The sequence below is a fragment of the Oryctolagus cuniculus genome, chromosome 14, assembly GCF_051225735.1.
Source record: "Oryctolagus cuniculus isolate XC-2025 breed Fujian yellow rabbit chromosome 14, ASM5122573v1, whole genome shotgun sequence".
Lineage (NCBI taxonomy): Eukaryota > Metazoa > Chordata > Mammalia > Lagomorpha > Leporidae > Oryctolagus > Oryctolagus cuniculus.
The window spans coordinates 60,163,901-60,191,325 of record NC_142880.1 but is presented as its reverse complement, the minus strand read 5'-3'; the positions used below and the strand labels follow the sequence as shown (position 1 = coordinate 60,191,325).

The 27,425-nt window shown below is 42.0% G+C and overlaps 2 protein-coding genes across 2 annotated transcripts in view; one reads left to right on the top strand and one right to left on the bottom strand.

The window, feature by feature from the left end:
• The first annotated feature begins 2,246 nt into the window (after positions 1 to 2,246).
• SLC45A2 (solute carrier family 45 member 2) overlaps positions 2,247 to 27,425 on the top strand; it is a 45,846-nt gene continuing 20,667 nt past the window's right edge. The window contains exons 1-3 of the mRNA XM_002714118.5: positions 2,247 to 2,667; positions 5,090 to 5,266; positions 25,961 to 26,286. Coding sequence (XP_002714164.1) covers positions 2,283 to 2,667; positions 5,090 to 5,266; positions 25,961 to 26,286 — 888 coding nt within the window. The 5' untranslated portion in view covers positions 2,247 to 2,282. The remainder of the gene's footprint in view (positions 2,668 to 5,089; positions 5,267 to 25,960; positions 26,287 to 27,425) is intronic.
• On the bottom strand, positions 16,760 to 19,472 carry LOC149122340 (cyclin-G1). Its single transcript, XM_089312696.1, has one exon. The coding sequence runs from the start codon at positions 19,470 to 19,472 to the stop codon at positions 18,585 to 18,587; it is 888 nt and encodes a 295-aa protein (XP_089168822.1). The 3' UTR covers positions 16,760 to 18,584.

Below are 27,425 nucleotides of genomic sequence, written 5' to 3'. Positions count from 1 at the left end.
TCTGGCTCCTGACTCTGACTTCCTCCTAATACAGAGACTGGGAGGCAGTGTGATGGCTCAAGTAATTAAGTTCTTGCCACCCATGTAGGAGAACTGGATTGAGTTCTTGGCTCCTGGCTATGACCTAACACAGCCCTAGCCATTGTGGGAATTTGGGGAGTGAACTGGCAGATGCGAACACACACACTCTTTCTCTCCCTTTCTCTCCCTCTTCATCAAATCAATCAATAATCCCAGTAGTGAAGTGCTGTCAGTTCCCCCTTAATAACTCTCCTATCTATCTCCCCTGCCCAACTCAGTTGCTGTTTTCATTCAGGCCTCTATTAGCTTTGCTTTGGAGGCTGTTTAGTTTCCCTGCATGCATTGACTGATTTAATCTTTTCCCTACCATGTTACTCTTTGACACCAAATTAGTCCTGCAAAATTCTTCAGTGGTGTTTTTTTTTCCATGAACTAAAATATAAACTTATCTACACTGTATGTTATCAGCTTTTCATTACTATAAGAAAATGCCATCTAAGACAAGCCTCTTATAAAAGAAGATTTATTTTGGCTCTTGGGTTTAGGGGATCACAACCAAGTTTGGGTGGCCTCATTGGTTCAGTGTCTAATGATGGCATTCCTGCTGGCAGAGTCCCAGGGCAGCTTAGAGCATTGTAAGGCAAGAGGAAACATGTACATCTGTTTATGTCTTTCTTCATAAAGCCACCATGATTTGATCATGTAGGCTTCACCCTATGGACTCAATGCAATCCAGTTACCTCCCAGAGGACAAACCTTTAAGCATCATAATTGGATTAAGTTTATACTCGGTGCCATTAACCTAAGACTTTGGAGACCAAGCCTTTGACAAACAGGCCTTTGTGGGACGCCCAAACTAATGTCCAAACCATAGCATTCTGGAGCCACATTCGGTGGAAGCTGGGACTATAATGGAGATGGGACCACTGCCAGCGTCAGCTCAGGAAGGAGACAGGTCTGAGAGCTGAGGGGTGGTGATGCATTGACTTATTCCCTTCTCCTAGCCCTGCTTTTCCTACCAGTACCTCCCATTGGCAAAATCTACCTAGAACCTAGAGAGGGAGGGAACATGAGAGTTGTCTAATAAGATAAAGAGCTTGGGAAAGAATAGCTCTGAGCAAACACACGGTGGACTGGCACTACAAAATGCTATGCGTATGCTTGATTCACTTAATCACTCCTTCAGCAAATATTTATTAACTTGAGTGCCAGGAGTCATATTAGAGATACAGTAATGAGCAAAACAGACCTGATCTCTGCCCTTGATGAGATCAGACTAAGCAACACAGGACACAGAACAGACATGGACCTGTCTCATTATAACATGCATGATGTGCAATCAGAAAATATTAGAGTGCCAGGAGATAGTTAACGATTAGAGGAAGGATGAGCCTTTGCACCATTTTAAGTCTGGTTTATTTTTTGTTTTGCTTTTAAAGATTTGAATTACTTGAAAACAAGAGCAAGATACACACACACACACAAACACACACAGAAAGACAATCAGAGAGAACTTCCACCCTCTGATTCATTCTGCAGATATCTGTAGCAGCCAGTTCTGGGGCAGGCTGAAGCCAGGAGCCTGAACTCCATCTGCATCTATATGGGTGGTAGGGACCCAAGTACTTGAGCCATCATCTGCTTTCTCCCAGGTGCATTAGCAGGAAGCTGGATTGGAAGCAAACATAGGATTTGAACCCAGGCATGTTGAAATGGGATGCAGGCATCCCCAGTGGCTGATTAACTTACCGTACCACAACACTTGCCCCTAAGTGTAGTTTTTGACTCCTGAGCTATATGCATAGAAAGATTATAGTCTGAAAAAGAATATCTAAAGCCACAAAAAGAAATTTATAAAAGGGTATTGACTCATTTCTATTTTGATATACGCACAGTACTGGCTAAGGCTTTATTATCTCAAAGCCATGAGAGACAGAGACAGAGCGAGAGAGCAAGAGAGAGAGCAAGAGGAGAGAGAGAGAGAGAACCAGGGCAAAGGAAGATACTTTGAGAAACATTCAAATGTTCTAAGGAGCCAGAGGGATCACAGCAGCTAATCTCCGTCATGCTTTCTACCCCAACACCCCCCTCCCTCTCATCATAACTTGTGATCTTAGAGGCATGAAAGAATTTGAGCCCCTCCCCCAGCCTGACCATCTCTGTTGGCTGCTCAGCCGGCTTCTCGTCAAGCCGTTTGTAGCCAGAGCTGGGGACCACGCAGGAGGTGGTGGGCACCCAGGAAGGTTCCTCACCTAGCGGTCATGGGCAGCAGCAGTGGGCAGACTGGCACCCACACCTATCAGTCCCTAGCTGAGGATCGGCCCTTTGGCTTTGTGGAGCCTCCGAAGAGACCCACGGGCAGACTCATCATGCACAGCATGGCTATGTTCGGCCGGGAGTTTTGCTATGCGGTGGAGGCGGCTTATGTGACCCCAGTCCTGCTCAGTGTGGGTCTGCCCAAGAGTCTGTACAGTACTGTCTGGCTCCTCAGCCCCATCCTCGGATTCCTGCTGCAGCCAGTGGTCGGATCAGCAAGTGACCACTGCCGGTCCAGCTGGGGCCGCCGGAGACCCTACATCCTGGCCCTGAGCATCATGATGCTGTTAGGCATGGCCCTGTACCTCAACGGGGACACTGTCATATCAGGTATGTGGACTGCGCGAGGCGGGCAGGCAGGGATCAATGTCCTCCTGTGCCCCTCTTTAGGAGGAGATTGTGAATTTCTTTGTCACTTAGTAGAAATTGGTTAGAGTCAATGTTCACAATCAACTTCAAGGTCTGTGGTTGGGAGCCTTTATTTTTAGAAGCATCAGCATGCATTGACTTTTATCATTGTGAGGATTTTAAAATAAGATTAAATATTTACCGATTTTATCAAATTAAATATTTTTATGTATTTATCAGTTGAATTTCTCTTTGAGCCTATTACACCCTACTTAATACTTTATTCAATTGGTCAACTACCAAATGGCTCCATAAATACTTGTAATAAGTCACCTTTGTGTACAAATGAGCATTTATTTGGCTCATAGCTTTGTATAGAACGTTTTAATGTGTGTACAACATCAGCCTGTCAGCTCAAGGGGACGTTTTTGCATTGTAAACCTTGACAAAAACAAACCTGGTGGTAAGTCCTTTTTCTAGTCATTAATCAACCTTCAATTAAACAGTGGTTGGCAGCGGAACATAAAAGTAGCATTGAGAAAAAGAATTGTTAAAAAATAGCACACATTTTAGACTGTTAACTCTCAAGCTAGCAGAATATGTGATTATGAAGCAGGCTAATCAGGTGCTGTTTGTATATGTTTTAAAAAAGGCATAAATGAATAAATGCAGGATATTTCTGGAAGAATGAACAATAAACTGATAAACATTGTTGGTTCTAGGGAGAGGCAAAGGACTGGAGGTGAGAGATGAAGAGTAGACTTTTTTACTTTTTCTTTCTTTTTTTTTTTTGAAAACGAGAAACTCCCATTCATTGATTTTCTCCCCCAGACGTCTTGCTATGGCTGGGTCTGGGCCCGGCTGAAGCAGGAGATGGAAACTCAATCCAGGTCTCTCACTTAGGCGACAAGGACCTAACTATTTGAACCATTATCTTCTGCCTCCCGGGTCTACTACATTAGCAGGAAACTGGAGTCAGGAGCCAGAGCCAGGTATCAAATCCAGGCTCTCCAGTGTTAGTCATGGGCATCTTAACTGCTAGGCCAAATGCTCACACCTTCACTTATTTTTATACTGTGTAAGTTAAAACATGGACATACCTTACATGTTATTCTTAAATTAAAAAATAAAGGAATCGTCAGTGTATCTTCAATAGTGAAAAAGACTGAATGAGTTGCAGTATATCCATAGAATGAATGCTATTTAGCTGTTAAAAATTATAAGGTGGCTTCATTAACCAAAATAAAAAGGTAAGAAAGCTGGTTCTAGATGAGCATGCACGTACTCCGTGATCTCATTCTCCAGTGCTACTGAAACGTGTGGCCCTCAGATTGCCAACAACGTCAGCATCAGGTGGGGCTATTAGAGCTGCAAATTGTCAGGCTCCCCTGAGAACCCTTTAAAAAGGGGTCCAGCAATCTGTTTTACATGGTGTTCAAGTGATAGTTAAGCACACTCAAGTTGGAAAAGTATTGCATTTGAGCACAGTGGTACACCTGCATCTGTGTGTTGAGGTGCATAAATAAAATTCTGAGAGGGTGACCATTGCTGAGGCTGGGATAGGAAGCATTTCTCTGAGCCTTTTCTTTATCATTGGTATTGTTTATTTTTTTTATTTTTATTTTTTGACAGGCAGAGTTAGACAGTGAGAGAGACAGGGAGACAGAGAGAAAGGTCTTCCTTCTGTTGGTTCACACCCCAAATAGCTACCACGGCTGGCACACTGCACCGATCGAAGCCAGGAGCCAGGTGCTTCCTCCTGGTCTCCCATGAGGGTGCAGGGCCCAAGCACTAGGGCCATCCTCCACTGCACTCCTGGGCCACAGCAGAGAGCTGGACTGGAAGAGGGGCAACCGGGACAGAATCTGGAGCCCTGATTAGGGCTAGAACCTGGGTGCCAGCGCTGCAGGCGGAGGATTAGACTAGTGAGCCGTGGCGCCGGCTGGTATTGTTTATAATAAGTATGCATAAATTGTTATTTAAAGAGATAAAGAGATATCATTACCAGAAAATTCACCATTTAAAAGTGTACAATTCAGTGATTTTTAGTATATTCACAAGGTTGTACAACATCACTACCATCTACTTCTGGAAAATTTTCATCTGTCTAAAAAAATCCATTAACCCTTACCAGTCACTCCCTTTTACCTCCAATGAACCAGCCATAGGAAACCACTAATCTATTCTCTCTATATATATTTGTCTTTTCCGGACATTCACTTCTATAACTTTTAAAATTGGAAAATCTAGTAATTTTGAATAATAATAAGCTATTTTTATTTGGAAAACAAAGCAAAATGAAAGCAAAGAGAGATGAGTTGATGACTGGAAGTTTAGATGGAAACAAAAAGTGTGGATCATTCTAAAGCAGAATTTTGGAGACTGATGTTTATTTCTCTTTTAGCTTTGGTTGCTAACCCAAGAAGGAAGCTGGTTTGGGCCATAACCATCACCATGATAGGTGTGGTTCTCTTTGATTTTGCTGCTGACTTCATTGATGGGCCCATCAAAGCCTACTTGTTTGATGTCTGCTCCCATCAGGACAAAGAAAGGGGCCTCCACTACCATGCCCTCTTCACAGGTAGGGAACATTCCAGAAAGTCTCTCCTTCAGATCCCCAGACAGGAAGGCACTTCCTCAGAAGCCATCCGGTGTCTCTGTACATGGAATTATTTGAATGAATGGATCTGTTGATAGGATGTTCCCATCACGAGGGCTCTGTCTCTCAGTGCCTTTCTGTGAACAAAGTCAGCTTGTGACTGGCACTGCAGAGTTTTTGCAAAGGAAGTTTACCCAAGAGCTTTCTTAAGAACCCTTTGTAGAGACATTTACAAGTGAAATAAAAGAAACTTTGTGAACTTCTGTTTTAGAGCAGTGGATCTCAAAAGATCAGGAATATAGCAATAGCATTAGGTAGAAGCAAAAAATGCAGATTCCTGGGCCTCTCCCAGTTATTCTGATTCAAATGATCTGGGGTGGGGCCTAGAAATTTTTATTTAATAAGGACTTCAGACGATTTTGTGGCAAGAGTGTTAAGAACCACATGTACGAACAAAATAGAAACAAACCAAGTGAATTAAATATCCCAGGTCTGCGATTTCTTGGTTACACAAGAGTATTTCCTCAGTCTCCTGGCTTGAAAAAGTAGATACCAGGAGGGCAAGGGTGTTAGAGGTTCTTTTGGTTACTAGAGGTTGATGTTAGCCTTCTTTGGTTGTTGTTTGTTCAATCATATAGAACAATTCTACTTATGGTACTAGTTAGTACAGTGCTAGGATAAATGTTGCATGACAGCTGGATTCTGGCCCAGGGAAGATTCTGATATCTAGGAGAGTGGCCCTATCAACCCACTTTATTAGAATTGTCTTCATAACCCAACCAATGCTTTTATTTTATGTTTTGATGTGTTCTGGAAAGAAGGCTATCACTTTTGTTCAAGATTTGTATCTGTTGAGTGATGAATAGTGTCTATATGTATATTGTGGGTGGCTGGGTCCAAATGCTTATCTTTGGTACAAGGAATTCAGGGATGAGATATAGGTACAGATCAGCAGATACAAGATTTGTACACATGCAAAGAGAGAAAACACACGCAAAATGGAGTGTGGCATGCTCAAGAGAACCCTGTACTCAACAAGGTTTGGGTCTATCCATTTATATGATCTGGAGGCATGGGGGTAGGTAGTGTTTGGGGTTGGGTTTAATTGAATATTCATAAGGGGCTTGATTCGTGTCCCTTTTTGGAAATGTTGGGAGTATCATGGTGTCAGGTGCATGATGGGAATATGAGAGAGAGAGAGAGAGAGAGGAAAAAAAAAAAAAAACCATCTGCTATTCACACATGAAGGCAGAGAGGCAGAAGTCCAGCCTGCTCATCACTGACTCTGACAACTGTGTCTCTAGAGTCTTTAAAGCTCATGTGATCCCCTCACTGTCAGCATCAGCTCTGCTGTTTCCACTTAGCAACCTTCTTTCCTCACCTGGGCTTCCACACACACCACATTTTGCACCTGTCTCCTCACACAGGTGCTCCCAGCCTGCTAGCCGCCTGCAGCTGCGTTAGCAAGCCTCCGCTTCCTCTCTGCTGGGGGCAGTCTTTCCTAGATGGTCCCATGGTTCATGCCTTCCTTGCGCTCTGTTTTTCTCATTAGGTATCTCCTCATAATGAGGTCTTTTCGGCTGCCATGTGTAAAACAGTGTGACGACTTCTGTCTCTCCCCTTATCATCCTCATCTTGTTTGAGTTTTCTTTCTAGTTATCACTACCGACTAAAGCTTTCTTTCCTGCGACTCTGTCTACATTCTTTGGATTCTAAGCAATTTCCCAACATGTCTCCAGGGCAGAGGCCAGGTCTGCTTTATACACTTCACTCCTCATTTCTCCACACAGCACCTGACACAGCACAGGTGCACAATAGAAATCCTAATGGACAAGTGAAGAAACCTGCCCTTCCTTCTCCAGGTTCTGGGTCTTAGAAAAACGCTTTTCTGTCTTCTGCTGTGGAGATCAAAGCTGCTTTTTTTTTTCCCTAGGGAGAAGGCCTCTTACTCTCCTAAGTTGTGAGTACACTTAATTTCTTCCTTTTCTTTTCTTTTTTTAAAAAAAGATTTATTTATTTATTTGGAAGTCAGAATTAGAGAGAGAGAGAGGGAGAGGCAGAGAGAGAGAGAGAGAGAGAGAGAGAGAGAGGTCTTCCATCCAATGGTTCATTCCCCAATTGGCCAAAACGGCTGGAGCTGCACCAACCCGAAGCCAGGAGCCAGGAGCCTCTTCCAGGTCTCCCACGTGGGTACAGGGGCCCAAGGACTTGGGCCATCTTCTACTGCTTTCCCAGGCCACAGCAGAGAGCTGATCGGAAGAGGAGCAGCCGGTACTAGAACTGGCACCCATATGGGATGCCAGTGCTTTAGGCCATGGTTTTAACCCGCTGCGCCACAGTGCTGGCCCAGAGTACACTTAATTTCTAACTCCATCAAGGACTCAGTCCAAAAAATAATCAAGCACACACATTTATTGAGTGAATGAACATCAGTATGTGAGTGAGGTCTATCACGCAGCAGGAGGAGACAGTCTGGGCTGCAGTTCACACACACACACATCCTGAGGTTGGCCTCCACTTGGCACCTGCGTGTTCTACTTGGACTGACATGCCAGAGACCCCTGACCAGAGAGGTCAGAAATGCAGGGTCAAGGTGCCAGCATGGTTGCTTTCTGGTGAAACCTCTCTTCCTGTCTTGCAGAAGCTGGTCATCTCTCTGTGTCCTCACATGGCCTTTCCTCTGCATGCCTGTGGATTCTTCTCACATCAACACCAATCCTATTGGTTCAGGGCCTCATGTAATCTTAATGAACTCCTCCGAGGCCCCTCCTACAAATACAGTCACATTGGGGGTTAGACATCAACATATGGATTTGGGAAGTGGAGGATACAACTCAGTCCATAATGGGGCCTTTTACTTTTATCCTCTTGTCATTGAGCTAAGCTTAGGATGCTGGAGAAGATGGGATATGGAGAAATCGAATCCACTTTCCCCTCTCTTCCCACCTTTCCTAATCCCTTTAATTTCCTTCTTGGCATTGGATATGTTCTAGGATTTCCAGACAAACAGCAGCAACAGCACAAGAGGTCTTTTTATGTTCTTAACAAAAGCTAAACACCTTGAATATTGGGTTCAACTCCATTGGTTCTCAGGTTTTATGACAGTGCTTTTTTTAAGATCTAAATTCCCCTCAGCCCCTGTCCTAGGAGGGAAGGGAAGTTGGTAGTAAGGGGGAAATTTGGCTCACATCCTGAGGAAACCATTTTACTACTTCCCAGTTTAAATAAACCATCGTGTTTCCAAAGGGTTAGTTTTATATAATCTCTTTCTTGGCTATTGTCATTTTCTACCTTCCATTTAGTTATTTGTGTCTGTTTTCCTTTGCTACATTTTAGATATTATTTGAATGTTGAACCTCTCCCTAAGGCCCATTTTAGATGCTATTTGACCCCATATGTTAAAGCCTTGGACCCCAGGAGGGTGGTGAAACATTTAGGAGGTGGGGTCTACTGTGAGGTCTTTTGGTCACTGGAGGTCCTTACCTGAGCTCAGAAGGTAGTTCATGAAACGGTTTTTATAAATGCCTGAGTTCAAGTCCAACCTCTCTTCCTCAACTTGTGTTTCACCACTGCCATCTACTGACCTTATCAGAGAGACCAAATCAATGAGGCTGCCCGATCCTGGACTTGGACCTCCCAAACTGTCAGCTAAATAAACCTTTTCTCTTTGTAAGTTAGCTGCCTCAATTATTTTGTTATACTAACAACAAGCTGATTAATACACCCTCATTACACTACATGATTCTGGAAGCAACTACCTAGAGATAATGTGAATGAATAGGTGGGCAAGGATATATGAAAGGAAGACAATCAACATTTTGTGCATATTAACGATCTACTTGGGGACAGGTGCAAGAAAATCCATGCTGACTTCTCTTATGACCTTGCCCTTGCTTCTGGCCCCTTCCCCATCATCACTTGGGATGCATTCAAGAAATTCTTTGTTTAGTAAAACAATTGGTTGCAAGTAACAAAAGCAAAATCCCGCAATGACAATGGCTTCAACACATAGGTTCATTTTTTTCACATGAAATAGCCTGGGAATAGACATCTGCTGCTAACTAGATGGCATCTGGCTGTAAGAGGTCCCACTTCCTGAGTAGTTTTTGGTCAGCTGCTAGATGTCAGAGCTGGCAATTTTGTTTCTTTGGCTGCTTCTTTGATACGCTGCCTCCTATATACAGGATGATTGCCACAGGTCCATACACCATACATGTTTCAATACAGGAAGAGGCTGGTGCCACGGCTCACTTGGCTAATCCTCCACCTGCGGTGCTGGCACCCCGGGTTCTAGTACTGGTTGGGCACTGGTTCTGTCCTGGTTGCTCCTCTTCCAGCCCAGCTCTCTGCTGTGGCCCTGGAAGGCAGTGAAGGATGGCCCAAGTCCTTGGGCCCTGCACCTGCATGGGAGACCAGGAGGAAGCACCTGGCTTCTGGCTTCAGATCGGCGTAGTGCGCCGGCCATAGCAGCCACTTGAGGGGGTGAACGAATGGAAGGAAGACCTGTCTCTCTGTCTCTCTGTCTCTCTGTCTCACTCTCTCACTCTCTCACTGTCTAACTCTGCCTGTCCAAAAAAAAAAAAAAAAAAAAGACGGGAGGGGAGCAGCAGAGCACAGAAGAAGTAAGAGAAGGGACCTACATGTCTCGGTAAGCTGGCTTACAAGCAATGGCAGAGGAAGAACTTGATCTCAGGAGCTCCACTATGGAATGCTGGCATTATAAACAGTGATTTGACCCACTGTGCCACAAGTCCTGCCCCACCCATGCTATTTAAAATGCTATTCCTGTCTTTCCTGTTCTCTCTCTTTCTCTCTCCCTCCCTCACTTTCTCTTTTTTTGAAATGTGACTAGTTGAATTCTGGTGAGTTAAATGTAGACATATGACACCACTGTATTGTTCTTGCTCTGAATGGAAGATCATATTAAAAAATGGAGTGAAAAATAAAAAGCAGTGCATTGTTACTCTGTTCTGTATTTGCATGTGTGCCAAACCCCCTGAATTTACATAAACTTGGCAAAGAGATGACTACAGTATTCTACTAGAAACAAATATTCTTTAACAAAGGCTTTTTCAGTGTCATGGCCCATTTTGATTTTTTGTTAATAACAAGGTACCATTCATCCAAGGAATCTCATCATCCCAGTAAATTGAAATTCTTTTTATTTGTTTCAGAGTTTTAGATCTGGACCAATAATTTCAAATGTTTCACAAATAACTGCCCAAGGGTTCATTCCCAAGATATTTCCCAGTATATTTTGACACTATTTTTATATTTTAAGATTTATTTTGTTTATTTGAAAGGCAGAGTTATAGAGAGAAAAAAGGAGAAAGAGAGAGAGAGAGAGAGAGAGAGAGAGAGAGAGAGGGAGAGGGAGAGGGAGAGAGAGATCTTCATCTGTTGGTTCATTCTCCAAATGGCTGCAGCAGCCAGGGCTGGACCAAGCCAAAGCCAGGAGCCACAGTTTCCATCTCGGTCTCCCACAGGGTAGAGGGGCCCAAGGAGTTGAGCAATGTTTTTCTGCTTTCCCAGGTGCAAAAGGAAGGAGCTGGATCATAAGTGGTGCAGCTGGGGCTTGAACCAGTGCCCACATGGGATACCAGCATTGCTGGTAGTGGCTCAACCTGTTACGCCACAACACCAGTCATGATAATATTTTGTAAAAGAGCCTACTAGCTTTCAAGGAGAAATTTTTCTTCCAGCTTCTGTCTCTTATGTTTAAAAAAAATTATTTTTTGAGACGTTCAAAGACAGGAAGAGAGGCAATTATAGAGAGAGCTCCCATCTTCTGTTTCACTCCCTGCAATGGCTGAAGTTCTGCCAGGGTCAAAGCCAGAAGCTACAAACTCAATTCAGGTATCCCATATGGGTGGCAGGAACCCAATTAGTTGAACTATTACCAAGGCTTTCCAGTGACTGCATTAGCAGGATGCTTGAGTCAGGAGGTAAAACCAGAAATTGAACCTATGAGCTCTGATGTGAGACATGGGTTCCTTTAGGCTAAATGCCTACCCTTCCACCATCCCTGGCATACATGGTACTCATGTTGTGTTTGGTGGCTCCACCTATGTCTTAGCACATAGATGCTGGGTGTATCTGAGGCTGTGAAACTCGATGAACTAACAGACCTATGCTCACCAGTACGAAATTCCTTCTTTATGCCAAAAGCTTCTAACTGAGCATATTTCTGCCAAGTTGAACACAAGACCTGGCTGTCCTTAGCAGTGAGCTCTGTCACTTGGTGAAAGGCTAGGATAAGGTATGATGGGAACTGATGTCTCCTACTCTTCACTGTGATACAACTTCTGCATTTATGAATTTTTCTCTACATAGGCTTGCAGGTTTCCACACAAGTATCCCACACAGAGAATGTTAATATTTTTGTGCATACTGTGAAGTATGAAAAAAAAAACAAAGACATTAAAAGGAACTGAGCCTGACAAGGTGCCCATTCTTCTTCCAAAGATGTACATAGGGCAAGTTCTTTGCAGGTCTGGTGAGCATAGAAGAAATTAAGAAACTATAAACATTTAGTATTTAATCTTTTTAGATGGTTCCTTGTTGTGTGACTGGGGCCGTTTTTCCACAAGTAAAAATTATCCGATTAGCTAATAATTAAGGATGTAGAAAAAAGTTGTAGAAATGAAGTTGAGACCTGGGCCCCTTGGAAAGGAGCTGTGTTTCATGGAAGTGGCTACTTTTAACCTTTTCATTCATGATTAGTTGCTGGATGAGCGATTTTGTTTCATCAGCTGAGTTCCCTTTGAAGTTTCTGCCCATGAAAATTTTCACAACTCCTCATTCAGGCAGCTTAGGAAGGATGCAGTCATGGCAGAAACCATGAATTTAGGAATTTTAGACTATGGGTGGCAAGTGTGACTTAGGGAAATATAATTCATGTCTCCAACTGCCCTCTGCCTGATACTGAAATACAGTCAACATGACTCACAGAAAACTTCAAAGGCAGGTTAAAGAAGAGAAAGAATCTGGGGAGCTTCCCCCCTTCTCTCCTGTCTGCTTGAAAGCTCTTTGCCTAGACACCAAATGACTTGATTTGCCCCCGTGCTCTGTTACAGTCTCTGATGACATAGCCCCTCCTCACAAATGCACCCACATCACCTGCTGTTTTGTTACTCATTTATTGTTTACTGTCTGCCTCTACAACCCGCATTTCATTTCCTCACAGATAAAAATATTATCTTCCCTGTTTGTTGCTCTAGTTATTACCAGAGCTTTCAGTAATTTTGGAATTTGGAAGGTGCTCAGTAAATATCAGTGAACTGAATATTACATTTTTACATCCTTGTTTTACCAGTGATGAAGCTTGTGCTACTTGGAGGCTAAGTGACTAACACAGATCTCACCACTGGCTAGTGCTAAACTAGAAGCAAAAGTCAGCCAACCAGCCAACCAAACATGTGATTCATATCTTTGTCTGGGTTCCTCTGAAAGTTGAACTCATGAGGTTTGTGTGCAGGGAGAAAGAATAAAGAAATTGTGGGGTGGATCAGGCCCATCAGGAAGCACTGTGGAGTTTGCTTCTACTTCAAGAGGCTGCCCTCTACCTCACAGGGCCCTCTGAGGAAACTTATCAAGTGTAAAACTTCCCATTCTTGAGAATAAAAGAATTCCATTCAGCCCCTCCATCTTCACTGATTGTGAGAGTGCTGAACCCCACCTGTGTTGGGTTCTCTTTGTCAAGGTGTGTCTGGGTACACCTGTGTGAACCTGGCCCAAGTTGGCTTGCTTAGAACTGGTCACAGAGGCAGTGGCTAGAGCAAGGGAGGGAGTGCCCAGAAGGTCTGTAGTGGCTCACAAGGGCTGTCCCATTAGGTACATGACTTTTTTTAAAAAAATTTATTTGCATGCATTTCACAAATGCAACTTTAGGAACATAGTAATTCTTTGTACTGTAGCCATTCTTCCACTCACACTCCCACCCCTCTTCCTCTTCCCTTTCTTGTTCCAAATCTTGTTTTTTACTAAGATCTATTTTTCATTTAACTTCATATGCAAAAGATTAACCCTGTTCTAGGTAAAGAACTCAACACTTTGAGAAAGAAAAAGAAAAAACAAAAACAAACAAACAAAAAATGCATTCCTCAACAGTCCAGAAAAGGGCTGTTCAGTTATTGCATCTCTAAGGTAATTTCGCATTCTTCTTTAGAAACTTAATTACCTTTAAAGAAGTATCCAGAATGATACATCTTTTGCGAGTACTTGTACATAAGTATAACTTATGAGACAAAAGAATACCCTCCACTTAATACACTAAAATGAAGTAATTCTTTGAGAACAAGTTTTACTATTAAGTTTCATAATACAACTCTTTGAGGACAGAGATCCTACATGGGAAGTTAGTACACAGTGACTCCTGTTATTTATCTAACAGTTAACACTCTTATGTATGATGTTAGTGATCACCTGAGGCTCTTGACATGAGCTGCCTAGGCTATGAAAGCCTTTTAGATCCACAGACTCCATTAGTATTTAGACAAGGCCATAACCAAAGTGGAAATTTTCTCCTCCCTTCAGAGAAAAGTACATCCTTCTTTGGTGACCACTTTTTTCCACTAGGGTATCACCTGCAGAGGTCTTTCATGTAGAACATTTTTTGCCACAGTGTCTTGGCTTCCCATACCTGAAATGCTCCCCTTGGCTTTTCAGCCACAGAGGAATGCCTTAAAGGCTGATTCTGAGGTCAGAGTGATGCTTACGGCGATTGTCATTCTATGAGACTGTTGTATGAACTGCTTCCCATGTTGGAGCCTTCATTCCCTTTTAATTCCACCTCTTATTATTACCAAACAGTCCTATTTACATGATCACTTTTAAAAATTTATTTATTTGACAGATAGAATTACAGACAGTGAAAGAGACAGAGAGAAAGGTCTCCCTTCCATTGGTTCACTCCCCAAATGGCCACAATGGCCAGAGCTGTGCCGATCTGAAGCCAGGAGCCAGCTTCTTCTGGTCTCCCACATGGGTGCAAGGGCCCAAGCACCTGGGCCATCCTCCACTGCTTTCCCAGGCCACAGCAGAGAGCTGGACTGGAAGAGGAGCAACCGGGACTAGAACCAGTGCCCATATGGGATGCTGGCTCTGCAGGTGGAGGATTAACCTAGTAAGCCATGGCGCCAGCCCCTACATGATCACTTTAACACTCGATCCTATCTATAGCACATGACTTCTGATCCCAAGCTTGTTCACGTTACCATTTGATCACCACTAGGAGGAGTGAAAGTATTTTGCAAAGCACTTTATTCATCTTATGGGTGCCATGAGCTATTGCAATTCAGAACTAAAAGTAATGTGTTAGCTCTGTAGACTTACAGAAAATTCAAGGTAGCCGCAAATGGCTCCAGAATCAGGCATGTTAATTACTTGACCTTACATTTCTTTCTTTTTTTTAATTTTTATTTTATTTTTTTGACAGGTAGAGTGGACAGTGAGAGAGAGAGACAGAGAGAAAGGTCTTCCTTTGCCGTTGGTTCACCCTCCAATGGCTGCCGTGGCTGGCGCGCTGCGGCCGGCACACCGTGCTGATCTGATGGCAGGAGCCAGGTACTCATCCTGGTCTCCCATGGGGTGCAGGGCCCAAGCACTTAGGCCATCCTCCACTGCACTCCCTGGCCACAGCAGAGAGCTGTGGCCCGACCGGTGTGTGACCCGACCTGGTCCGGTGCCCCGACCAGGACTAGAACCCGGTGTGCCAGCGCCGCAAGGCAGAGGATTAGCCTAGTGAGCTGTGGCACTGGCCTAAACCTTACATTTATTTCTAATTTAAAAAAAATTTTTTTTTGACAGGCAGAGTTAGACAGTGAGAGAGAGAGACAGAGAGAAAGGTCTTCCTTCCGCAGGCTCAACCCCCAAATGGCTGCCACGGCTGGCATGCTGTGCCGATCCAAAGCCAGGAGCCAGGTGCTTCCTCCTGGTCTCCCATGATGGTGCAGGGCCCAAGCACTAGGGCCATCCTCCACTGCCTTCACAGGCCACAGCAGAGAGCTGGACTGGAAGAGGAGCAACCAGGACAGAACTGGCGCCCTGACTGGGACTAGAACCCTGGGTGCCGGCGCCGCAGGTGGAGGATTAGCCTAGTGAGCTGCGGCGCTGGCGTTTCTAATTCTTAAGCAAGAAAAGAAGCAGGGGTCAGATATGATATGTCACATAAAATGGGAGGTTTCAAGAACCTTATTTGAACTAGCTTAGCAATCATCATTAATTTTCTCAAATTGGGAAATTTTCCTTTGGAAAAATGATGGAATAATAATAAGGTGAATGCTTTTATGTGGACTATTATTGCATTAACCAAATTAGCACAAATTAGAAGCTCTCAGCAGGCACAAAATTGTAATCTCTGCTCATATTCTGTCACTGGCAAACATAATTTCCAAGATACTGTGTTTCTTGTTAGTGTTTTCACTGTCTAAAGTGTCCCACATGTAGTGCTGAAGTGCTGTTTAGGGTTCCTAAATGCAAGAAGACAATGAGCCTTATGGAGAAAATAACACATTAGACAACTTTGTCTAGGCATGAGGTAGAGCACTGTTGGTCATGAGATCAATGTTAATGAAATAATAACATCTATTGAATAAGGTGTCTTTAACAGGAACATCCACAAAACAGGGTAATGAATTGAACAGTTGCAAATAGTGTTGTGACCAGTTGCTCCCAGAAACTAATACTGTATTTTCCCTAGAAGGAATGGGTCGGTATTCATTAATTCAGTGGTTTTGGTAGGTATATAGGCCATAAATACCATGAATAATGCATACCTTCCTAAAAGAGTTGTTGTGAGAACTGAAAGTATCCATATAGGACAAGCACTTAAAATAGAGCCTGGAGCACTGGGTCTAGACATACTATACTGACATTTCTTCCTGTAGATCTTATTGCCTCTCTGGGGTCTGTTCAGAAAATGAAGCACCAGGCGTGCTTCTGCTCTTGGAAACCCCAAGCCCTCCGAGAGAAGTTCTACCCTCCAACCCCAACTAGGTCCATTGAGCAGGAAACAGACTGCTGTTGCCTTTGGGTTCCCCGATATGTGAGTACTCAGGAGTGCTCAGCATAGTCTGGGAGGCCTTGTTCTTTTTATTTATTTATTTATTTGACAGGTAGAATTACAGGCAGAGAGAGAGAGAGAGAAAGGTCTTCCTTCCGTTGGATCACCCCCTAAATGGCTGCTACGGCTGGCGCTGCGCCAATCCGAAGCCAGGAGCCAGGTGCTTCCTCTGGTCTCCCATGCGGGTGCAGGGCCCAAGCACTTGGGCCATTCTCCACTGCCCTCCTGGGCCACAGCAGAGAGCTGGACTGGAAGAGGAGCAACCAGGACTAGAACCTGGTGTCCATATGGGATGCCGGCGCTGCAGGTGGAGGATTAACCAAGTGAGTTACACAGTGCCAGGGAGGCCTTGTTCTTTTTTTTTTTTTTTTTTTTTTTTTTTTTGGTTTTTATTTTTTTATTGCGTATTTGTCCACAACATCATGTCAGAAATGATCACAGCCACTCTGAATGAACGCAGGCTATGCACTGCTCCATTAATCATCCATGACACCGTCACACTGTACACCTCCTTACATTCACTGACTGACTGGAGACTGTTTCTTGAACACTGCCTCAGTGATCTACTTATGAAGGTGTCGACTGACTTTTCTTAAGATGCAGTAAGGGCATTAGTGAAAGCATATTCTTTAGAATATTATTCTAATCTAAATTAGAAGCAATGACAATTTTCTGAAAACAATACTCAGTAAAGACTTCTGGAGTGTTAAATCTAGTCTGAACTTACTTTAGTGGGGTAAAGTAAGTCCTCAGAGTGATAATTTGAGCAACTAATAAAATAGAAAACAATTTTCTTGATTGGACTAGACTGGGGCAGTAGATTCTATATAAAAGATCTTATCACACATACAAACATCATCTGTTTTCTTGAAAAAATATTAAAGATTATGAACTTGCCAAACTTACTAAGTTTTTTTTTTTTTTTTGCTTTCTACAAAATGCCTTCAAATTTGTGTCCCCTTCTCAGGATTACATTATTCGCATTTTGGGTAACAGAAAACCATTTAAACCGCCTAAAACACTAACCTTTGTTGTATCTTAAAAGTGCATTTGTGAAATGTTATTTTGATGAAAACCTCATAATTTAAAACATTTAAATTATGTAGGTTAGCATTTTCAATACTACCTAAGTATATCAATCAAATATAGAAAGTTAAATCAATGTTAAGAAATGAAGATTCACAGTTTACTTTCCAAAGCTTGTGATTAGTGCTTCATATTTATGCTTTTAACTTTGATTTGACTGCTTCATAGATGAATTTATATCTAAACATAATTCCACTATAGCATAATACTAATTAGGCAGTTTCCCCAAGCATAAGAACATCATATTCATCTAGTTGTAAAGTTTTAAGGCTTGAAATTTAAACTCATGAAAACATCATGGAATCCATAGCTCAGGGCTGTAGGGTTCAGAGTTTTCATTGTTGTTGCTGCAATAATCCTCCTTAAATCAACAACAACAAAAAAAACCCAACTTATCAGACATCTGTGAAATATTACTATTAAAAGTGAACTAACTGTTCAGGTTAAATTTCATAATCATAGATATATTAAATGTTAATTTAATTTTGAATGGAAAAAGGTAAATCATTATTACTAGTTAAGAAATTTAAATGGCAAGAATATATATCCAGTGACCCCAAGTTTATCTTTTATGCATGTAACTACTTTCCCAGAATTCCAAATATTATAGTAACTACAGTGTTGAGACGCCCTTGCAGTTTCCAGACACCCAACATCAAGACTGATTGGCTGTATCTTCTTTTTCTTTAAATACACTATCAAAGTTCATACTGATTTTACTTATAAGCTAACATTCTCAAATTAGTCCAAATATCCAAAAGTTTGGTCCTATTGTCCTACTCAGCTAGTGTATCTTTAAATGAGCCAGAGTTTAGGTCTTCAGAGAGCAAGATGATGTTCAATAAGAAAATATGATTTTAATGCTACTTTCAAAACTTGGGTTGTTGAGGACATACTTTTTTTTATGCTGATTAATGAAATGACTAACATACATATCAGAGGTTAGATAATTCCTTACCCTTAGGGTTCTGTATATACTAAATGTCTTCAAATATTAGCTGACCAAATCAGTGTAGAAACTTCCCCTTTGCTATTGCAACTCCATTTTGTTTACTTTGAAGAGAAATGATATTTTAATTCTTCCATTGTAAAAGAAAATTATAGCACTGATAATTTCCTTTATGGAGAATAACAATGATCCAAATTCATGAATTAAGGAACCATTTCAGGAATTGTTGGAAGGTGAGCTATTCTGTAGTAACTATGCTTCAATTGCCGTGCGGTACGCCCAGACACAATCCATTTCAACTTCTGAACATTCGGTTTTGAACACTTGTTTGATGAATACTCAGTTAAGCACTTTGATACAAGCTCTTGCCAGAAGGTCAAATCTCTGCCATTTATCTTGGAATGTTTCTGAAGACATTCTATTCCTTCTGTTAACTCCACACACTGCTGTGCTTGGATCTCCAATGCAATGATAGACAAAGCCAACACAGAAGGCTTTGCTTTAGAAAATATGATCCTGCAGTGACATGCCTTAAGTTGAGCTTCCAGTCTTTCAAAATTAAGGTTATTTCTCCTTTCAAATGGCAAGTTCTCTTGAATGAGTGAATAATAGAGTTGCAGAAACTGAAAGGCAGTAGTAGCTTTGACTTTCCAACACACCTTCTCCAATACAATCTTTTCCATTCTCATCAAGTCTGAAACCGTAAACCTATACTGACTTATCCGGATCAAGTCAGTTGCCAGTGGCACATTCCTTTCCTCTTCTATTGATTTTACAGCCAAATAAAAACAGCTCAGACCAACACATCCAAGGTGCTTGGGCTGTACCTTCATTTTAGACAGGAATCTGTCCAGTAAATTCACAGCTAGAGAAAATGTCTCCGTGTCAAAGCCAAAAAACTGAGTGAGACTAAGAAGATCTTTCACTTCGAAGTCCCTCAGCCGTGCAGTCATTCTGAGGCCATTATCGTGTGCAGACTCAATTAGTCTCAAGCCGCAGACCTTTGGCTGACATCTAGACTCCTGTTCCAACAAAGTGTTCAGCTGGTGTAGCAGTTTCTGAGAGTCAGTTGTTGTCAGTACTTCTATCATCTTGAGGCCTTGTTCTTAAAGCACACTTTCTACTGAATCTATGATCTGTGCCTTTGGAGCCTAAGGGCTTTTGAAACTCAGCAGCAGGGAATCGCATTCCTATTTCTCTGCTTTGTCCTGTCACTTCGTTTTTTCAAAGCAATGTAGCATCCTGGCCCAACTTGTCTTTGGCCAGAGGGATCAACAGGAGAGGGAAATACTAGGATTAAAGGCAGGTGGATGGAAGCAGTGGGCAGTGTTTAAACATATTATCATACCATCTTTTAAGAGCAAAGATGCTTTGTAAATCTAAAGGAATATTGGATTAGCTTGTGTCTTTCCTCTTGGGCAGAGCACCTGTATGCTTTTGAATGATTTCCCTTATTCCCTTAGCCTGCAAGAGGGTAGAAGTCATGTCTGTCTTATTCACTATGTCTTGCAATTCCTGGTTATCACAGATACTCCATCAATATCTATTGATGAACCAATGAGTCAAGGAAACACACACAGAGTAGCTGGTACTTATGATAATTCTCTGGGATTTATTGTGTTATGGTGAGAGTAGATAGGGATCATGCCTATATGGATACATTCCATGCTATTTACTAAACATGTAGAAAGGTATCAGAATTGCCCTCACATGAATCCCACGGGAATGTGGCAGTGTCTTTAGTCTGTCTTCCTTTTGAGGTAAAGCAGTCAGCAGAACATTGCATGCTCTCTTGACCTGAGCTATGTCCCATTGGTGTTCAACTTGCTAAGCCACACACCTGATGCAGAGAAGAAGTTACAGGCACGTGGTAGGTAAAGAATCTGAATTAGACTTTCTTTAGTTTCCTTGGTCCTTTAGATTTTGTAGTCCTGAAAGTGCCCCAGTTCTCATTTTACCTAGTAGAGTTGTGGACTATGAAAAAAAATACCTATTTCTGTCGATTTGGACCTCTTCCAGGATGAGCCGTTGCTCAAATCCTATCATGAGTTATGAAATATGACATTTGTCTGCTAAAGTGATTCATTCGCATGAGGTTAGCTGTGGTCTTGGTCTGCAAATAGCCAGCTCTGCAAGAAAGGCGCCAGCTGCCCGACTTGTGGGCCCTTCTTTGTGAGGCCTGTTATCTAATGTGGCAGCAGATGTCCCTTGGATGCTCTGGCTTAGGGCTGGCCCAAAAGCCTGGTGGTTGATTCCAAGGGCCTAAAAGAGGCTGATCTTGGCAGCAGAGATAAATGCTGTCTGGATGTAGATGTGGGAGGTGGTAAATGGTAAAACGATTAGCCTTTATAGCAGCTAAAATGAGGAGGCGTTGCTTAGAGACTGTCTTTGCAGATAAAATCCTTAGCTTAAGCCAATGAAGCAAAGCAATGGATTCCTACAGTCCTCTACTGGCCTGCTTCATATTGAAGGTGTAAAATAAAGCTCCATGTCTCCTTCTACTGTTTAATATTAGAATTATTTCCTCTGTGGCCACTAGGCCTTCCAGGAACGTCCTGTGGTACTGTTGTGATTTGAGGCCACACCTGAAAATAGATTTGGGGTTAAAACATAGCAGTTTTGCTTGTTTTCCCTTTTCCTAAGAGAAGAGGGTAAAGGAAATTCTCTAAGTTACTTACAGCATATGTTAAAGTTTTATTCAATTGATTGATGGTGGAAAGAATGAGGAAGTCATAAAAACTGGTTCCCCATGTTTTTGAAGGAAGTATCTGTGTGTGTGTGTGTGTGTTTAGCAAAAGAAAAAAAAATACCAGATTAGATACTAACATTCTACAAGGCAATAAAACTGTAGCTCCTTTGTAATGCTTTTGGGATAATTTCCCTATCAGTCTATAAAAACTTAATACAAACTCCTATTAATGTCTGTAAAGTATCTTAACTTTACAGGACTACAAACTGCTGTGCTTCATTATTTTTATCAGGTGGATTTTTGATCAAATATCCTGTGGCAACAAAGTCCCATCCCCAAGAATGTCAGAGAGGGTGTGGGACAGGCTTGTTGGAAACCACTCTATCACATGGTTACTCCAAGAGTTATATTTGCACCAGCAGCACTGGTGTCACTGTGGAATTTGAAAGGAGTGCAGAGTTTTAGGCCCTACCTTGAATCATCAGAATCAGAATCTGCATTTTAATAAGATGCCTACATGAAGTTTGTTTTGTGCACATTAAAGTTTAAGAAGCTGCTAGGGTTGGGATATTAGTTTAGGTGTCTCCCAACAGGTTATATGTTAAAGGCTTGGTCTCCAGAGTTTTATGTTATGGTATTAAAAGAATGGAAGCTTAACCCAATTAAGCTCTTTGGAGATAATGTCTTGGAGAGTGACTAGGTTGGACTAGGTTATTAGGGTGAAGCCCCCGTGAGTAGATCACGGTAGCTTTATAAGAGGAGACATAGACCCATGTGCACCCCCTCTTGCCATGTGGTGCTCTGCACCAATCTTGCGACTCTGCCGGCAAGAATGCCACCACCAGATGCCAACACCAACGGGGCCACCCAAATCATGAGCTTAAACAAACTTCCTTCCTTCGGGAGTAGCTTGTCTTAGGTATTTTGTTGTAGTAATAAAAAGCTAATACCAAAGCACTGGTCTATGCTGATAAAGCATCAGGCAGTTGAAATTTTTACACTGTAAAAGCTTAAAATACATTTTTCTTTCATTTATTTTCCTCACTGCATTCAGGAGTAAGCTCAGAGTGACCCACCAGTTCTGTCACTGGGTCTTGAATGAACAGTCCTTTCAGCCAGTTCTAGAGAGGTTGTCCACCCTGAATTCAGCACAGGGCTTGTCTTCTCTTATTTCTGGAGGGAGTTTTGGAATTAGGGTTTCTGTATGAGGTCAGTAAGGCACTTGGTTTTGGCCCTGGTAATGCAGGTTTCTGTATGAGGTCAACAGGGCACTTGCTTTTGGCCCTGGTAGTGCCACTCTGTGTGCTGGCATCTTGTATGTGTTATCATATTAATCCTCATTAGACTCATTTGAGGAGGCATCACTGTTAGGGTTTGCATCTGGTTTGTCCCACAAAAGTTCGTGTGCTGTAAGCTTGGTCCCTACTATGGTGGTGTTGAGGGAGATCCTTTAAGATGCTGGGCCTAATGGAGTCTACTTAGGTCACGGAGTCCCCAGTCTCATGAATGGGTTACTGCTGTTACTCTGGAGGAATCAAGTCTCCTGTGACTGGGTTAGTTCTCAAGACAGCAGACCATAGTAAACTGAGGCCCTTCTTGCACTTGGCCCCTTCTGCATGCAGCTGTTTCTCTTTTTGCTTCTTTACTGTGTTCTGACCCTCATCAAATAAATACTAAGGTGTTTGGACTTTTCAGCAACTGGAATTGTGAGCCAAACAGGTCTCTTTTCTTTATTAAGTAGCCAACCTCAAGTAACTTTTTTTTTTAAATAGGAATACAAAAGGGCTAAGATGATTGTCAGCTCCACTTCTCAGAGAAGTGTCCAAGATCTCATGACTAAAAAGCACTTGGGTGAGATCCAAAATCAGGCATGATGCTGCATCCCTTTTTCTTTCCATGAAATCTTCCCTCCTTAAAATGCCGCAGCTCATAGCTTTCTTAGCTAATTCTTCAAACATCCATATACCTCTCAAATTTCTTGATTCACTATTTTAGTGAACTCATAGAACTCCATTGCTAACTAAGATGAATTCTATAATAATAATTAATAATCATCACCCTTTTAATACCATTTACTAAGCACTAATACTTGACTCTTTGGTACTCCACTATAGTCACTCAATACCCAGTTCACTGTTCTACCTTATCATTTATTACATGTTTCAAAAATAGCTTCTCCCACTTGCTTATCTGCTTCTCCCACTTGAAATCATCTTCACAGTTTGGGACACTGAGTCCTTTTTATATTTATATCCTCAGAAGCTAATGGAGTCCTATATATATAGTTAGTGCTCAATAAATGCTTTTGGAAATAAACAAAACCAGTAGATACACAACTGGATTGTGAATCCCTGCATTTGTAGGCCTTAGTCATTCAAATCAATATCTAATATAAATCTTTCTTCATATTTATAGCCATGCATTTATATACATACAATTGCTATTCCATTGCACCTGGAGGATTTATTTCACATGCCAGTTCTTTCAAATGGGCAGGGAGTAGGGGTCTTCTATATTCCCTTGGTGGAACCCACCAGAGATGCTTAATGGAACGGTAAATTTGAAGGATAGAGGTACAAATGATAGGAGGATTGAATGACAATAAAGTATAGGCTTGTCAAAGGGTTAATTATGGTCAGAAATTCTCAACTAGGGATCCTTTTACAGCCTCTGTCGCTCCCCCTCTTCGCGGAGGAACGACACAGGACCCTGCGCTGTTCTTTTTTCTGCTCGGCCCTCCCCGGATTTGCTGCTGGTTCTTCCCAGGTTGGCTACCGACCCTTCCACCTCTGTGGAAGGGCGGCTCCCCCTGCCACTTTCCCCACTTCCGCGGGGGAGCGGCACACCGCCAGCTGGCTCACTCGGGGGCTGCTCAGATGTTCCTCAGGTGTTCCTGGTGCATGTTGTCTCTCTCCTCCTTTATAGTCCTCTTCCGCCAATCCCAACTCTGCTACCCACACACCGAGTATGCTGCTCTTCTCCAATCAGGAGCAGGTCCTACAGTTTATTGGTTGAACTGGAGGCAGCTGTGTAGAAGCTGTTTCCTCCTCTCCCAGCGCCATATTGTGGGAGAGCAGATGCATAGAATAAGTCTTAATTCCAGTAACTTAGTCTAGTCTGAGTTGCTCCCCACAAGCCTCCACTCCCATTCCCCAGGCATATTTGGAAATGTCTGGAGACATTCTTGGTTGTCATAATGGGGAGTAAGAAGAGAGGAAATTCGTATTTTTTTGGTGGGATACTTGTCTTGGCAATGATCTCTGACACCATCTGCCTTCCCATAGCTGAATAAAGAGAGTCACTGTCTGCTGATGACCATGGGCACTGCAAGTCTCAGAACTTCCTGCCGTGTCAGGAACAGAGTGTGGCTGCATGAGGAACCCACTTCCTCTCAGATCTGGGGCATTTCACCGTCATTTATCTGTTGACAAATATTCCTATCACCTGTAACTAGGCATGCAATCCTTCATGGCAGAGAACATATCTCTTACTTCCTCGTAACCATTGGTCACGATTTACCATAATTCCTCCTTAAAACACTTTGACATTCAGGGCATGATAACATTGCTTTACTTTTGGAATCCAATGGTTAGACAGTCATCTATACATAGTGTCTATGTTAAATTGCAACTAACTGGAATGTGAAGTGACCACAATTGTCCCTTCTCTCACAATTCTTGATAAATTATGGCTTATGGTGTTTGTCATTAAGGTTTATGTCCTTGGGGTCGGGTTTATGTAAGTTTAGGTGTTTAGGATCAGAGATAGGAACTTTTAAGTTCTTTTTTCTTCCTTGATTCCCTGGTTCATGAAGATATTGTCTTTCCTTGGGAAATAAAATGGACGCTTCACGCATAAGGAAAACAAAAATAAAAACAAAATCTGATCTGTTCAGGTAGATAACCTGTGTTGGGTAAGGCATGATAGGAGGTTGAGAGTTAAAGGTTTTTGTCAGAAGGTTCGGCCCTGCATGCACTTTTGACTTATGCAGAGGATATGTTTGATGTTCAACTCTTTAATTCCTCCTACCCTGTGTTATATGCCCTCTTCAGCCTGGGGTCCCTGGGAGTCCTGCAATGGAAGTAACAGCAGAGGAACAATTTTATGGTGCTAAATAGTGTGATGACTTGCCCATACTAAGAATGCTTATACTTTAAAACAGGGACTTCAAAGACAAATTGCTAAGAGGACGATTTCAAATATTAGATAATTAGGGTGGAATTAATTTTGAGGAGCCCTATCTCAGTATTCCTCAAGTGATATTGTGTGTAAGCATAAGCAAATGAAACAAGTATCACAAAAACTTCAGATTGGAGTCCTATGGGATGATAATAGGATTTTTAAAAGCTTCATATTTAACGTTTGTTTTCAATCTTCTGTAGCTGTCAATTGCAAGCAAGCATGTTGAACTTCTATTAGAGGAGAGAAGAGAGTTATCAAGATTGTTTAATCTTTACAAGTTTACCTATATCGTCCTAAGATGCTTAATGACAGATAAATAAGAATACAAAATTTTATTTTATTTTTGCTAAATACTGGTTTTCTTTGGGACCATTTCAGATCAGAATTTAAGTTCAAAAGTGCTGTAGAGAGCGCAGCTTGGGAAGGCCACTGTGCCTCTGAAGATGGCAATATTTACCAACACTAGAAGCTTCCTTCTTTATTATTACCCCACATTTTGGTGATGATGCCTAGGGCTGCAGCCAGTAGATGCTGGAGCTGGGACTAGAACTCATGTTGCCTGGCTGCAGGTGTTGCAGCCCCTCACTGTACTGCCTCGCCAGGCTGCCTCTGCTGTGCTTGGGGAGTTTTTCCACTGGAGGGCCTGTGTTTAGTGGAGAAGGAAGACGGTTTTCTCAGTGTTGTAATACCACTCTTTTTTGTTTCTAGGTTTTGGAGGTGCCCTGGGTTACCTTTTGGGTGCCATGGACTGGGCCCATCTGGGAATGGGAAGAATGCTGGGCACAGAGTTCCAGGTCATGTTCTTCTTCTCCGCCTTGGTGCTCACTTTGTGTTTTATTATTCACCTGTGCAGTATCTCTGAAACCCCACTTAGAGATGTTGCGGAGGCTGTGCCTCCTCAGCCAGCCCCACAGGGACCTCCATTGCCATCAGAGGCACTGTATGATTATGGCTCTATCGAGAAAGTTAAAAATGGCTACGGAAACCCAGAGCTGGCAGTACAGGGAGGAAAAAACAAAAATCCCGCTCCACAGGTAAGCAGGCAACTTCTTTTTTCTTTACTTGGGAAAAACATTTTGCTTGTGCTCATTCTTCTCTTTGTAAAATCTTTGCTTTGTTTGTTTGTTTGATGTGAAGAGTTTTGTGAAGTCTAATTAAACCCTCAAATCCCCAGAAGCTATTATCCCTTGGAATTAAAATTCTGCACCTCAAAGACAAATGTGTGCATTTTTCTCTGGTTCTCTTGTCTCTTACTCTTTTCAGATCATCAAACTAGAAAGCCAGTTCTGAAACATTAGACCTTGAAGAGTAGCCTGGAAACATTTGGGGGCCAGAAAAAAATGTTTTTTAAGGCTAAGTTTATAAATTATGAACTTATTCTTCCACATAGTAGCATACTTAGGTTAGTGACTGGGTTAGACATGTTGAATTTACGTATTGAGAGTTAATTCCATATTCTTTTTATTCCATTTTCAGTGAACTGTGTAGTGAGTTCTTTAGCTCAACCTTTTTAAAAAAAACCTCAATTAAATGCCAGTGAAATGGGACCACATTCAGATGAAGAAGAGGCTAGAATTATGCTAACCAATACAGTAGCTATTAATATTTTGAGGCTATTTAAATTAAAATCAATTCAACTGAAACAAAATTAAAACTTTAGTCCCTTCACATTTTAAATGCCCAGTATCTCCAGGGTGCTAGTAGCTACAGTATAGAACAGTACAGATATAAAACTTTTCCATCATTATACAACACTGATGCAGCAATTGCATATTCCTTCAAGATGAGTTTGAATACCAACAACTCAGGGGGTATGGTACAGAGGCTTCCCTCATTGATGAAGAAGTTGTAGATATGGGTTCAAATCTTGGTTCCTCTAGCTGTGTGATCTATATTATGCATTCAACAGATATCTAACAGGAATTTGCTGTAAGATACCTAAAAGATTAAGATCATAGGTGTTCCAATCCTGTCTCTATTACCTTAGAATGTGTCATCTTGTATAGGTATATTTTTGTAAAATAAGAAGGTAATTCCATCTATCCACAGGAACTTTGTGTAGGTTAAATGAGATAATCCATGTATAGTTACTTAGAATGATTCCCAACATGGTAAGGTGTAAGGTTTAGGTATTATGAGCCTGGCAGGATGTTAAGTATTCTAAGCACAAACA